This window comes from Anopheles maculipalpis, chromosome X (assembly GCF_943734695.1).
Source record: "Anopheles maculipalpis chromosome X, idAnoMacuDA_375_x, whole genome shotgun sequence".
Classification (NCBI taxonomy): domain Eukaryota; kingdom Metazoa; phylum Arthropoda; class Insecta; order Diptera; family Culicidae; genus Anopheles; species Anopheles maculipalpis.
Window position 1 is genome coordinate 9,479,561 of NC_064870.1, and position 12,279 is coordinate 9,491,839.

The 12,279-nt window shown below is 41.2% G+C and overlaps 7 protein-coding genes across 11 annotated transcripts in view; 4 read left to right on the top strand and 3 right to left on the bottom strand.

The window, feature by feature from the left end:
• LOC126560710 (ras-related protein Rab-10-like) overlaps window positions 1–10,732 on the bottom strand; it is a 254,816-nt gene extending 244,084 nt beyond the window's left edge. The window contains exons 1-4 of the mRNA XM_050216670.1: window positions 10,602–10,732; window positions 8,855–9,054; window positions 7,792–7,881; window positions 7,486–7,713 (exon numbers count right to left, since the gene is read on the bottom strand). Coding sequence (XP_050072627.1) covers window positions 7,516–7,713; window positions 7,792–7,881; window positions 8,855–9,054; window positions 10,602–10,728 — 615 coding nt within the window. The 5' untranslated portion in view covers window positions 10,729–10,732 and the 3' untranslated portion in view covers window positions 7,486–7,515. The remainder of the gene's footprint in view (window positions 1–7,485; window positions 7,714–7,791; window positions 7,882–8,854; window positions 9,055–10,601) is intronic.
• Window positions 1–12,279, bottom strand: part of LOC126560468 (60S ribosomal protein L10-like) — a 277,878-nt gene that overhangs the window by 111,106 nt on the left and 154,493 nt on the right. The window lies entirely within an intron of this gene.
• The window catches only part of LOC126561545 (probable 60S ribosomal protein L37-A), a 450,882-nt gene that overhangs the window by 107,809 nt on the left and 330,794 nt on the right, over window positions 1–12,279 (top strand). The gene's annotated exons all lie outside the window — the stretch shown is intronic.
• Window positions 1–12,279, top strand: part of LOC126556672 (actin nucleation-promoting factor WASL) — a 159,723-nt gene that overhangs the window by 100,832 nt on the left and 46,612 nt on the right. The gene's annotated exons all lie outside the window — the stretch shown is intronic.
• Window positions 1–12,279, bottom strand: part of LOC126568394 (transcription factor btd) — a 147,106-nt gene that overhangs the window by 6,221 nt on the left and 128,606 nt on the right. The window lies entirely within an intron of this gene.
• LOC126561273 (divalent-cation tolerance protein CutA) lies at window positions 3,109–3,552 on the top strand. The gene has a single exon (XM_050217251.1). The coding sequence runs from the start codon at window positions 3,109–3,111 to the stop codon at window positions 3,550–3,552; it is 444 nt and encodes a 147-aa protein (XP_050073208.1).
• The window catches only part of LOC126558141 (aminoacylase-1A-like), a 220,867-nt gene continuing 220,862 nt past the window's right edge, over window positions 12,275–12,279 (top strand). The window contains exon 1 of the mRNA XM_050214119.1: window positions 12,275–12,278. The gene's annotated coding sequence lies outside the window, so the exon portion shown is untranslated. The remainder of the gene's footprint in view (window position 12,279) is intronic.

A 12,279-nucleotide genomic window follows, 5' to 3' on the forward strand; every position in this document is an offset into this window, starting at 1 on the left:
TTGTCTACATATTATTTCGCATTTGGTTTGTGGAGAAGAACACTTCGGGTGGTAAAGTTTGTTTAGCAATTTCGATCAACAGCCGTTTGATCAAAAACTCTGGGAACGTCTCGTACACAGTGGTAAGCGACAACGGATTTTTTGTTGCTAATACACCTCATTGCACTTTTATGGCTTAAAAATGCGCATTGCGGAATTCAAACGGATAATTCAAAAAATATAAATAAAAATTTGCCACGACATCAATTTTTGGTTAAAAGAAACGGGACTGTTCCATTAAACACGGTACGTCTGGTCAGCCTAGTCTTGCCGTGTATAGATTCGATCACCAGATCGCCCTGGAACCCGAATTCTCCCTAAAAGGAATCATGTTGGACCACACTAAGCTAACTATATCTAACATCGCTTCTTGGCTTTACGAACTTCTAAGGTCACTCCCGCCCATATAATGGCTTACTAGGACTGGCTGTGATACCACGTAGAAGGTATCGCCGTTGTCACCTTACCACTGGGCCACCCTCAATGCAATATCTAACATCAAACGACATGATTTGTACACGAGAAAGAGGGATGATATTAACAATGATGAAACAAGGTGACTTTTAACAAGCATTTTAAACACTCAGAAAATACATAAAGGGATGCAAAAGTTATATAGTTGGCGTACATTACGTTTGCGTCGTTGTCCCATGATAATAAAAGGATTTTGTTCGATTAAAACTGTGTCTTCATTTGTGAACCCTGTCGATGGTGCCAATGATATACGTACCCGTGATATGTATTGCGTATTGAGGAGCGAGACAGCAAAAACAATGAAACAAATGGCAAATACAAGAAGTCCCGGTGCAACGAGAACGGTCACAGCAGTCAACGTGTCAACGAACATGAAATGATATTTACAAAAGAAAACAAAATTACGATAAATGCGGCAGAACGTTTCAACGTGAGAATACTTACCGCGGTTTAACTGCCGAGAAAGAATTGTCCAGGCAGCGGTTTCAAAGCAACAGCTTATAGCTCAGGCCACTTAGCTATTTTGTGAACACCGCTCAACGAAAGCAATTATCCTCGGCAGGATTTAACTTTTGGACAGTCCTCCTACAAAGAGAAAGATATATTTAGAGAAAGAGAGAAAAGTTAATATTTTATTAAGATTTTTTTTCACACTTCGATTCAAATGGTTAGCCAGTTAAGCGACAAAACGTGCTGCGGTTTCTTCTGATTTTGTGACTCAATTGATTGGTGGTCTTGGAAAGGCGGTGCCCGGTTTGCTGACTCACTTCGAGCGCTCGCGGTTGATGTGTCCTGCTTTTTAAAATAATAAATAACCGCCGAATTATTATTTGTTCTCACCAACCGGGTGCAAAACGGCAGGATTGATTGAGGGAGGAACATTGATCGGTGTGCGTGTTGCTGCTCCTGCCGTTTTGCTGCTTTTTGCGACAGTGCCAGCCAACTATGAGTAAGTAGTTTCTTTCACATCTAACTTTGGCCTGTCCGTCTCACTGCACGTGTCGTGCTGGTCGGTGTGTAATCCCGGGCCCGGAACATAATCAGATGTTTGGTAGCATCGATTTGTAATCCGCCTTCTTTTAGGCTACAGCTTCCGCTATACGCTGCGCTGTGCGTACGAGCGCGCGCGCGTGTGTGTGTGTGCGTGCGTTGGTAGCTCGGTGGCTCCTCGCAACGGCTCGTGCATGCATGTATGCGTATAATGCACGGTGCACAGGCTTTTTCTTAATGCATTTTATAACCGATTCGATACGATCGTCCCATTTCCGACTGCTGGGAAGGCTGATTTTCTGCCCACAGCAAACATTTCACTCACCGACCGACACAGCACACACCCGCTCACAACACCAGCGACGGTCTATTTTTTCAGCTGCTCCGCCAATCCGTTCACATGCGGCGCCAGGTTACACCAGAGCAATCCCAGGCCCGAATCAACACCCTATCGCGGACGGAACGGAATCACCCGAAACACACATACGTTCATCCACTCGGAGCCATCGTTTGATAGAAGAAGAACCACCACCCACCGTAACCTTTCACCGTGTGCAAGCTGCGGCACTGGTGATCAAATGCCGATTTTCTACCTTAAAAAAAAACTCCCCCCTCCAATACCATCACCACCACCGATGTGGGATGGTTCACCAACAATGACAAGTGGTTTTTTTTGTAAGGTCTGTTCTTCTCTCGTTCTCCCGTATAGATGGTGGAACCGAAACAGAAGCAACCTACTGGTGGTGGATCCTGGTGGCCATTGGTGTGGTGGGCACTTTGACTTGGGTCACTACTTACCGTACGGGGTTCGTTTGTTGTTTTTTTAAATCTCCTTTCCCCTCGAACCCGATTTTGCAAAACGGCACACTGTTCCTGGCGGCACCAGGAAGGGATGTGGGGTGCTGTGTGCGGTGGCGATCGGCGAGCAGGAAAAACAATTTCCGCAAATTTTCGTCGCGCACCTTTTTGGCTCAGGTCATTTAGGTTATAATTTTACCCCACAAACACAAAAACAACACGTCCGTGCATGGGCGAATGTGTGTGTGTGCATGCTGCGCGGTAAGATATAGAGAATCTTGCTATTTAAGGGTGGGAAAAAGGTGCGGAGCAAAAAAAAAGGGAAATGTACGTTGGTGTGCGTGCTGAACGAAAGATCAATCATTTTGGTGGTTTTTGGTTTTTAACGAGCATTTTGACAGCTGAACGAAACTACGGCAAAGGACGGATTCAAAAATGAGTAGTATTTGTACGTTGTAAATGCCTTAAATGCTGTTAATTCCAATTATTAATATGTTTGAGAGGATAAAATATATTTTTTAGAAACATTTTTCTAATTGAAATTTAATGATAGTTGAATTTTTCAAATTTTGAATAATGAATTCAGTTTGCAGCCATTAACTCAACACTGTAAACTCAAACCAGCCGATCGAATCGGCTGTCAAATGCATTTTCAATCAAAACAACCACCCGCTAGATTGAAATACCGTCACTCGACTCGGTGCACAGGTTAGTCTAGATTATCCACCGTGTCTTTTTCCACTACTTAATACCATTTTTTGCTGACCTACCCACCCTACACACAGTACCGCGCACTCAACGTTGCTCATGATACGCCCGCTCTCACTTCTATCGTCCATCATCCGCAGCACCGTACCGGTACCGTACAAAATCAACCGAATGTCGACCGAAGCATCTACGACCACACCGCCACCGGCAGGAGGCGACTATTCCGTAGCGTTCGTAACTGTGCCGGACAACACGGTGGCGGTCAATGTCGCCCGGCAGCTGGTGGAGAAAAGTTTGGTCGCGTGCGTCAACATCATTCCCGGCCTGACGTCGATCTACGCTTGGGAGGGTAAGATCAACGAGGATCCGGAAGTGTTGCTGATGATCAAAACACGCACCAGCCGGGTGGAGGAATTGATCCGGCACGTGCGGGAGGTACATCCGTACAGTGTGGCCGAGGTAATTGCGTTCCCGATCGCGCACGGGAATGCACCGTACCTGGACTGGATTGGGAAAACAGTCCCGAAGGGTGGGACTGCTTAGGAAAACGCTTTGTTCCTCCATGCGAAGTAAATAAGATTTAAGGGGTTTTTTTGGGTTGCAAAAAAGGCTGGTTTGATATTATGTAGAATATAGAATTGTTTGATTATAAAGCATCTTGTCTTCAATTTTTTGTTGTAAAATTAAACATTAATACGGTTAATACATACACCTTCCTAGATAGAAAAGTAGCTAGTTTTAGAAGAGCAAACAATTAAATAAGAGGCACTTCAGATAGAAATGAGATTGTGAAGACATTTCAACGTATCTACTCAGCATTTTTTTGTAAATTTTAGTTGAACATTAGGATGAATCGTGCAATCGATTATTGGTCACTTTTATCGTTTCTAATGAAAAGATGGCCTCTAAAATTCGACCTTTCGTCAATTTTAAAACATTTTTTTATAGTTTTTGGCATCCCTTCTTAACATTTTTCATCTCTAGAGTTGGTTGGGTATGCTAATAAGGAAGATAAATTTTCTTTGGTTCGAAAAATGTTAAAACATATTTAAGGTTTCTTTTTTATTATTATTACACAATCATTTACGGAACTTTTCGACAAAAATAAAGATAGTTCAGTTGCTGATAATTCTACCAAAATTTTGATAAAGTTATGCCCAGTAGATGTATCGAAATCAGCTTTCTGAAAATCGGACATAAAAAAATGGACTTTTTTTTATTGGCGGTCACTGAAATTGTGGGCATAACTGAAACTCGATTAAGAAAATAGATCACAACAACGCAACCACAATTCTTACTACCGCAATGTCTTCTAACCAGATTATGCCGATTTTATTATTTGGTTTTGTTTCTTACTTCGTTGAAATCTTTCCGCAGCACAAAATTTTGGCATACCCCCCCCCCCCCCCTCTCTCTCTCGAGCATAAAGTGTATAAAATAATAATATACTACTGTATAAGAACAATCATAAAAGCTTGTATTAACCTTTATCCCTTCGGGGCGAGCGTTTGCACTCAGCGCGTCTCGGCGCAAACCATTTGTTTCTTCCATCTTTTCCCTATACATGCGGGTGTGTGTTATTGTGGTTTGCAAATAAGATTTCCAATCGTGATAATACAAATGATCACAAGTGTAGAGAGAATTTTAGTGTCAGTCAAACTGAGCCTGATCGAATAGAAGAAAGACAAAAGGTTTGAGCAAATAGGTGGGGAGCAAAGTTGGGAGATACAGTAAGGGGAAATAGTCTCAATCGTACGATTTTCTTCCTTTGTAAAACATCGAAATATTGTGTGTAAGTAATGATGATTCTCGGTCGATACCGAGCGAACAAAGTTCGCTTTCTAACCTCTGTTACGCTCGCCACACTACTTAGCGCAATATGATGATCGTTATCGCTCGGTGGAGCGGGTTTTTTGTTGGCTGGGATTAGGTTTGTGCTTTTGCTTTTTAATCATCACCATCTGCTACTACAAACGATTAAAAAAGCATCGAGCACAAAAGGTATATTTTGTTGTTCTTCTTTTCATAGTTTCACGAAGGACACATGTATTGGATATATTTTACAGGGTGTACACAGATTAATCTATCTTACGGTCTTGGTTCTGGTTGTAGCTTTAATAACGCGCATTATTAGCTTGGCTGTTCTAGTTTTTGTGTATGTGTGTATTTTGCAGTTGCAGACCTCATCAATGGAGGTTGCAAAGGAAAAAAAAAAATATAATAAAACCTCCAGAACAATTAACACGCCACGGAAAAAATGGATTAATGTGTGCTAAGCATTGCCAATAAAGATAGGTTTCTGTATCTGGATATCGGGTTTCGGCTTTGAACACATTTTCGCACACAGCTCAGGGAAGCTGAGAAGTGTTCCAACCCTGTTGCTCTCTGAGCTATATTTTCTTACGATTTTCCTTTTGCTTGCCCTTAATAATATAGCTAAGTTCCGCTGCTAGAATGTGTGAACCCTTCGCAAATTCCTTTTATGCAGTTAGTTTAGATTTTCACTTTAGTAACATCAATGCTTTATTTTCATATTTCCTTTCGATCTGCTTTTCTCGCTCTCCTTCTATTTCTATCTGCAATCCACCCACCGCTGCGGGATAACAAGCAAAAATCATCGCTTAATCGCAAATCCGTGTATCCGTGTGCATTCAGCCACTTAACACATGCCGGCGAGGTAAGCTGTGAAGGTGTTTGCTTCGCTTAAAGCTACTGGCCTTTTTTTGATTTGTTTTGATTAGTTTACGCTCGTTTTCTTTTTCGCTTGTTCGATCATTCCATTCCATTTTTTTTTGCTTAGATACAATTGCTTCGTGTTTGTTTTCGTCATTGTTTTGTAATTGTTTTTTACCCCACGCGTGCACTAATACGCACCCAACTAAACTTTACCACAGGATTAAAAGAAAGAAGGATAAAGCTCCGCGGGAGGGAGTCAACAAAAATAAAAACATTAAATTTGTAAATTATTTTAATATTTTGCTAAACTTCTTTCATGTGGAACAAATACAAAAAAACGCGCTATGATGTTACTATAAAACAAACAAAAAAAAAACTCCGTTCAAAATCAATCATATAAAAATCGTTAAGTTGCTTTTTTTTTAAACTAAGCAGCGAGTACATTGCCCTTTCCCCTCGTTTTCGTTAAAGCGAGTCGTTAAAACTTTCTTCATGCTTAGAACAAATTTGTTATCAACATTGCCGTGCCGTGTTGCTGCTGCTGTTCCTGTCCTTTTTTTTTTACTCTCATTTTGCTACCAACGTAATTAATAAAGCTAGAAGCGCAAGCGGTTCACATAAACACTTATCCTTGCAGGAAAGATGGGAGGGGAGGAAGGGGGGGGGGGGGATAGTAGGGAAAGGATGGTGGGTTCGAAAAGGTTCGATATCGAGTGCTTGCAAAGCCTCAATCGACTCCAACGCTAACGATGAATGAAATAATGTGATTTTTTCTTTTTCTTTTTTGTTCACACACACCACAAAGAGTAAAACGTACTTAAAGCGCTTGTAAACGATAGCAAGTTTCACTCCTTTCAGTTGACTGAATGGTTTTGATCCCATGGTTTTCATACACGGCATATAAAAATTTCATTGGTCAAACTGTTGGAACTGTCAAATGTTGATTTGTAGACGCGTGAAAAAAAAATCGGTAACAAACGGTTGACAAAATCGGTAAAATAACGCAAAAATTATTATTAAGAATATTTTATAATCGATTAAAACTCTTGAGTCGGAAACTGACACCCTTAGAATTGAACATTGAAACATTGAAATAATTGCATCAAATGACGGAAGAAGTTTAAGAGAGGTGAAATATTAACGATCCAGCGTTGATAAGCGAAATTTTAGTTGCGCTAAGAAAAAGTGCATCTTAACAACACCAAGTTATGTTCAGTTTCACACAGCTGAAATGCGATTTGACAGTTAACGTTGAGTGAAAGTTGCATCCGTTTATCAGCACTTTTTCAGACATTTAGCTCGTTTTGGTTTTGAGAGGATACCCACTACTACCAACTACTACCGCTTTCTACTATTTGCGCATCCATTAGCGTTACGGATTGTGTGTGTGTGTGTATGTATGTGTAACGCTTTCTATATCTGTAACGCTGCGTGCTGTTTCTAAGCAATACTAGGAGCGCTACTTAGAGCATTTGTTTTATCCCTACAGTTGTGTGTGTTTTTACGTGAATGTGTGTGAGAATTATGATTACTTGCGCATTTACCCTTTCCCACAAAACCGCTTAAACCATCAACTAAACTTATTATCTGCTACTAATTTCATCAGTTTGGCTCACATTTATGTATGTGTATATGTGTGTTTTTTTTTGTGTTTGTATGTGGGCCCGAAATCTTAAAACGCAACAAAAACGCGCAGATAAAAGCGAAACGGCACCGAGAAACGCGAAACTAAAATCGCGGAATCCTTCCCCCACCCTTCACCATCCCCGCGTGTACGGGATTTGGGTTGAATCGATGAACCAAAATCCCCCCCGGGGGGGAGTAAGCACACTACGTACAGCAAGCTTTGTACGCGGGTAACCGCTCGCCGGTGCTTCGGTTTACCACCACCCGGTCCGGGTTGTCCGTCGTTTCTTTGCCGGCAATCTTGTCCAGTATTGCTTCGGCAAGCTCGCGGAACGCTAGTTCGATGTTGGTGTTCGCTTTCGCGGACGTTTCCATAAAGCGGATGTCATGTTCACGGGCAATCTGTCGCAAATGGTGGTGAGAAAGTGAGAATGTTTTTTTTTTGCTGGTACGAAAAAGGCTTGCTCCATTCAAACTTACGTTTTCCCCCCGCTCTTTGCGCACCGCACGCTTGTCCGCCATATCGCATTTGTTGCCAAGTATCATCTTTTCCACATCCTCGTTAGCGTGCTGTGGGGAGAAAATAAAGAAAACATTTTTTCAGTATCGACTCGACTCTCGACCGAATGCAAGCGAGCACGGGAGCAGCGATGGTGTTTAGAAGGAAGAAGACAATGAAGGAGGTTTCCCGGTATCTGCCAACACTTGTGTGAATGGCAAGCGAGCTTTCGAGCATCAGGAAGAGAACACATTAAGGATCTTTTGGAGAAAGATATACAGTGCTGGGTATTCAAAATCGGACACTTCGAATTCAACCGTTCTCGCTACATTTCAATGCATTTATTTTTTTCTTAGAATTGTAAAACATAATCAAAAGTGTGCAATGGGCTCCTTCTACTTCCCTTTTGCACGGTGATGTGAAAATGAATTGAAAAAGCTCTTTTCTACGAAAAAAAATGGGGAGCAAGTTAGAAAAATTGTAATTTCTTACATGGAAAAAAGTAGAAGTGTGAGAGAAATCAGTAAAATCACTAATATTAGCAAATCTACAGCCCATGACATAAGAAAAAGATACAAAAATGAGGGTATAATTGCAAACCAACATGCAACAGCCAAAATAGGGCTGGACATCAACCATGAACTACCGACCCATACACAACCGAGTATGCCCGGGATATAGGTAAAGTATAAGGATCAATCTCAATAAGGATCAGTCTTATCAATAAGATCGTAAAATTTATTCCACACAAGCGGTGTTCACAGTACGGCACTGGACCGTCATAATCAATTGTAAATAAAATAATTAAAATTCCCATCACTTAAGTAGTGACGGTGCCTTAAGGAACACGTTGAAACTCCGATTTAAAATTACTATCGATAGAATCAATATCTTCCCTCAAGGAAGTTAACAAGAAATAACATTGGATAAGACGATAAGACGACTACTCGAGGGGCATGTAGAAGGAAGCAATGGGTATGAAAAATTCAAACACCTTTTAGAGGGCGCCTGAAATGAGCTGCTGACGAAATGACTAGAACTTACCTCGTCTATATTTCGCAACCATTTGACTATATTGTCAAAACTTTTCTCGTTCGTTATGTCGTACACCAGCATAATGCCCATCGCACCACGGTAGTAGGAGGTGGTGATCGTATGAAACCGTTCCTGCCCGGCAGTGTCCCATATCTGTAGCTTGATTTTCTTGCCCCGTAGCTCGATGGTTTTGATTTTGAAATCAATGCCTGCAAATGAATGTAAAAATTGCTCATCAGCACGAATCTGCTCCTTGCGCATGATTATTTACGGCAGTTTTTTTTTTGTGTGTGCGTGTGTGCTTCTTTCCCACTCAGCTATCAGATTAGCTGGCAGGTGTTAATCGGAAATGTTTACTCTAATTCTTTGATTGACAAACGTAACGATGGGATCTTATGCTGTGTTAGATGATTCTCGAAAAGGGTTTTTTTGGTTTGTTTGTATTAAAAATAGTTTAAAAAGCATTCTTAACCGAGGGTTTTCACTTGAGAAGACGCTTGGCCGTTCACCCGGACAAAAAAAAAGCGATACACTCGGAGAGCTACACCAACCAACAGCGAATATTATCTAATCGATGGGCAACGCGGCTTACTCGCTGGAAAACATCTATTTCCGATAATCGACTAGGGAGAGAGGGACAAGCGCTCGCATATGCTTGCAGTAAATGGGGATTAAATTAATTTTTTAAAGCTCTTACTCATACTATTTCATCCTTGGCACTACGGAGGGAGGCAGTAGTGGAAGTTTTGCGCACCGGGAAGACACGGCAGGCCTGGCCTGCGTAATGATAACTCTAAAAAAGCTCTGATTTGGGGAGGGTCCAGTAGCCGAAGGAAGACGGAACGTTTCCCGCGTCCCTGCTATGTAGTATTGAAATACAGTCGATGTGGCTACTTGCAGGCGTCAATTTTTGGCTTCTAAGTCGTACATTTTTGTCCATACGTACATAATTTACTATTTACAGAACTAAAGAGATGAAAAATGTTTTTTTTCTTTTCATTCAATCATCCATATCAACATGGACATGTTTTGTTGGATGCACGGATTGCGAAAACTACTTCCGAAGTTTGTTTAATTGCATATCACGCTGTCAAAATGAAGCAGTAATTGAAGATTAATAAAAAGTTTTTAAGACATCAATCAACTGTAGTTTTATGAATGAAAATTTGTGTTGGAATTGAATATTCATATTAATTTAAGTGTTAGAAATTAGTATGAATTATTCTCTAGGGTTTCATGAAATAGGTATGGTTATGTTAATATGTATTTTATTGCACGTTAATAACTAAAGACAACCACCAGGCTAATGGTGAATTATCGAATGAACTCCAAGCTAGAATTATTTGTAATAAACTATGTAACCGGACAACTATTAAACAGTAACTAACTGAAAGTTAAGCGCGCATCATTACTGTCGTCAAAAATTACTGACTTAGGATCAAAATATGATGGCAACGGCTGGAAAATTTCAAATTTCAGGTTCTCATGAATGTTTGAGAAATTGTCTTACTTTGAAATCGTTTTTTTTTAAGTACCATGATGATACATAGTCTACCTACATGAGGCCTACAATCTACCTACAAGGAGAAAAAGCTGAATTTAGAGATTTTTTGACAGTTTCGCAACGATCGCATCGAGACAGTTTGCCAAATTTCCCCCGGGCCGGAGTCATAACGGCCGGTCTGCTTAGTGATTAGATGATCGGTTGGAAGCTCTAGAAAAGGATGTGGAATTAGCTTCCATATTCTTTACTCACCAATCGTGGAGATAAAGGTGGACGTAAATGCATCGTCGGAAAAGCGGAACAGGATGCAGGTTTTCCCAACACCCGAATCGCCGATCAGCAGCAGCTTGAACAGCAGGTCGTACGTTTTCTTGGCCATCGCAACACTACTGCTTGCTCGTCGTCCGGTCCCTTCGGGGTGTCGTACTTGTTGCTTTGCGTACTAGGGCGTTGGGCCTTTTGCGAGTGTGTGTGTGTGCGTTGGTTGGGTGGTAAATTTGATTACTCGTTTGAGGGGCTTTGTCGGTTGATTGGAGTGGATCGGTTTTATTTGTTGCTCCTAGTGCACGCACAGGCTTTACTTTTTAAAGCACGATATATCCTTCCTTCAGCGCGTTGTGATGATGTTCGTTCGTATGTGTGTGTCTTTCTCGCTCACAGTGCGTTAATGTTGCTCCGTTGTTTCTATTCACCGCTCCAAACAACACTAAAATAAATGCCGCTTTGGGGGGAATTTAAAATCTCCCGGGAGGATTAACACGCCTTTCGAACGATTCGTCACTGAGAAGTAGAAAAAAAGACAACAAAAAAACTTTAATTTCTGGAATGCATGCAGAAACACGCACACGCACGCACAGATGGTTTAATTTAAAGATGTAGATGAAGGTTTCATTAATAAACCGTATCGAAATGGAACAGTCACTAAAACCGCTTTGTGGTGAGGGGCTTTTTTTTACATCTGCTATCAATAAAGGATCGCACAAGTTCAATAGGGCAAACTTGTTGTGTGAGCTCCCTTGTAATACTGTTGGCTTGATGCTTTTACAGCGCATGGAAAAGGGGCCACACTCTTAGCCAAAGTAACACACACTTGCCACTTTACGGTATCGCGTTGTGCCGGAAGACCGCAAATGGTTAGGCTGAGCGGAATAATGATGTTTGGTGTATCATAACTATATTTGTCGATGGTCTAATGTGATCTTTTGGCTGGTGGGTGCTGCTGTTCACTGGCAGCCTACGGAACACACCATCGTTGACCACTTGCCTGCTGTTAATTAGTTGCTGCTGCTGCTGCCCGATGCGAGAAAACAAAACTCGTGAATCACACGGCACCTTGACGTGGGTTTTTTTTTCTTTAGGGTGGCGGCCGCTCACAGTTTTCTTGCACTTTAATGCTTTTGCTTTGCTTGCTTGGATTGTTCTCTCTCTGTTATCTTGTGATTTGCTTGCCCGAAGTGACTTTTTCTATTTTTTCTTTCTGCTACTGTATGGCAGGGCAACTCGTTCAGCCGTGGCCAAAACATCACAACCGATGACAGCTCGGCCTGACAGTCGAGCTGATTTGACAGCTGAACCGTGGTACGCGATTCAAATGCAAATTTAAAAATGGTAGCCGTTAGAAGGTGTAAATTATTTGTTTGGTCGTTTTGTTTGAAGCGCTAATAACATTCATGATGTTTTTTGTATTGCAATCTAGGAAATATTACTAAACATTAGATTTTCGCCAGCCTCGTTTGAAAAGCATTCTGTGATAAGCGTTTATTTTCTACACCAATTTGTTTCGAATTTTAATTGTTGCTGTTTCGGACAGACGAAACATTTCATGCTTTGCGCTCAAATTTTATTAAACCGGATAAATTAGATCGTACCGCACACGATATTCACCATAGCTTCAGTATTTTTTTTTTCGCTTCTTTTTACCAGCATCATT

What these genes read in the sequence shown, in the direction of transcription:
- LOC126561273 (XM_050217251.1), top strand. Translation starts at nt 3,109, where the DNA reads ATGATACGCCCGCTCTCACTTCTATCGTCCATCATCCGCAGCACCGTA.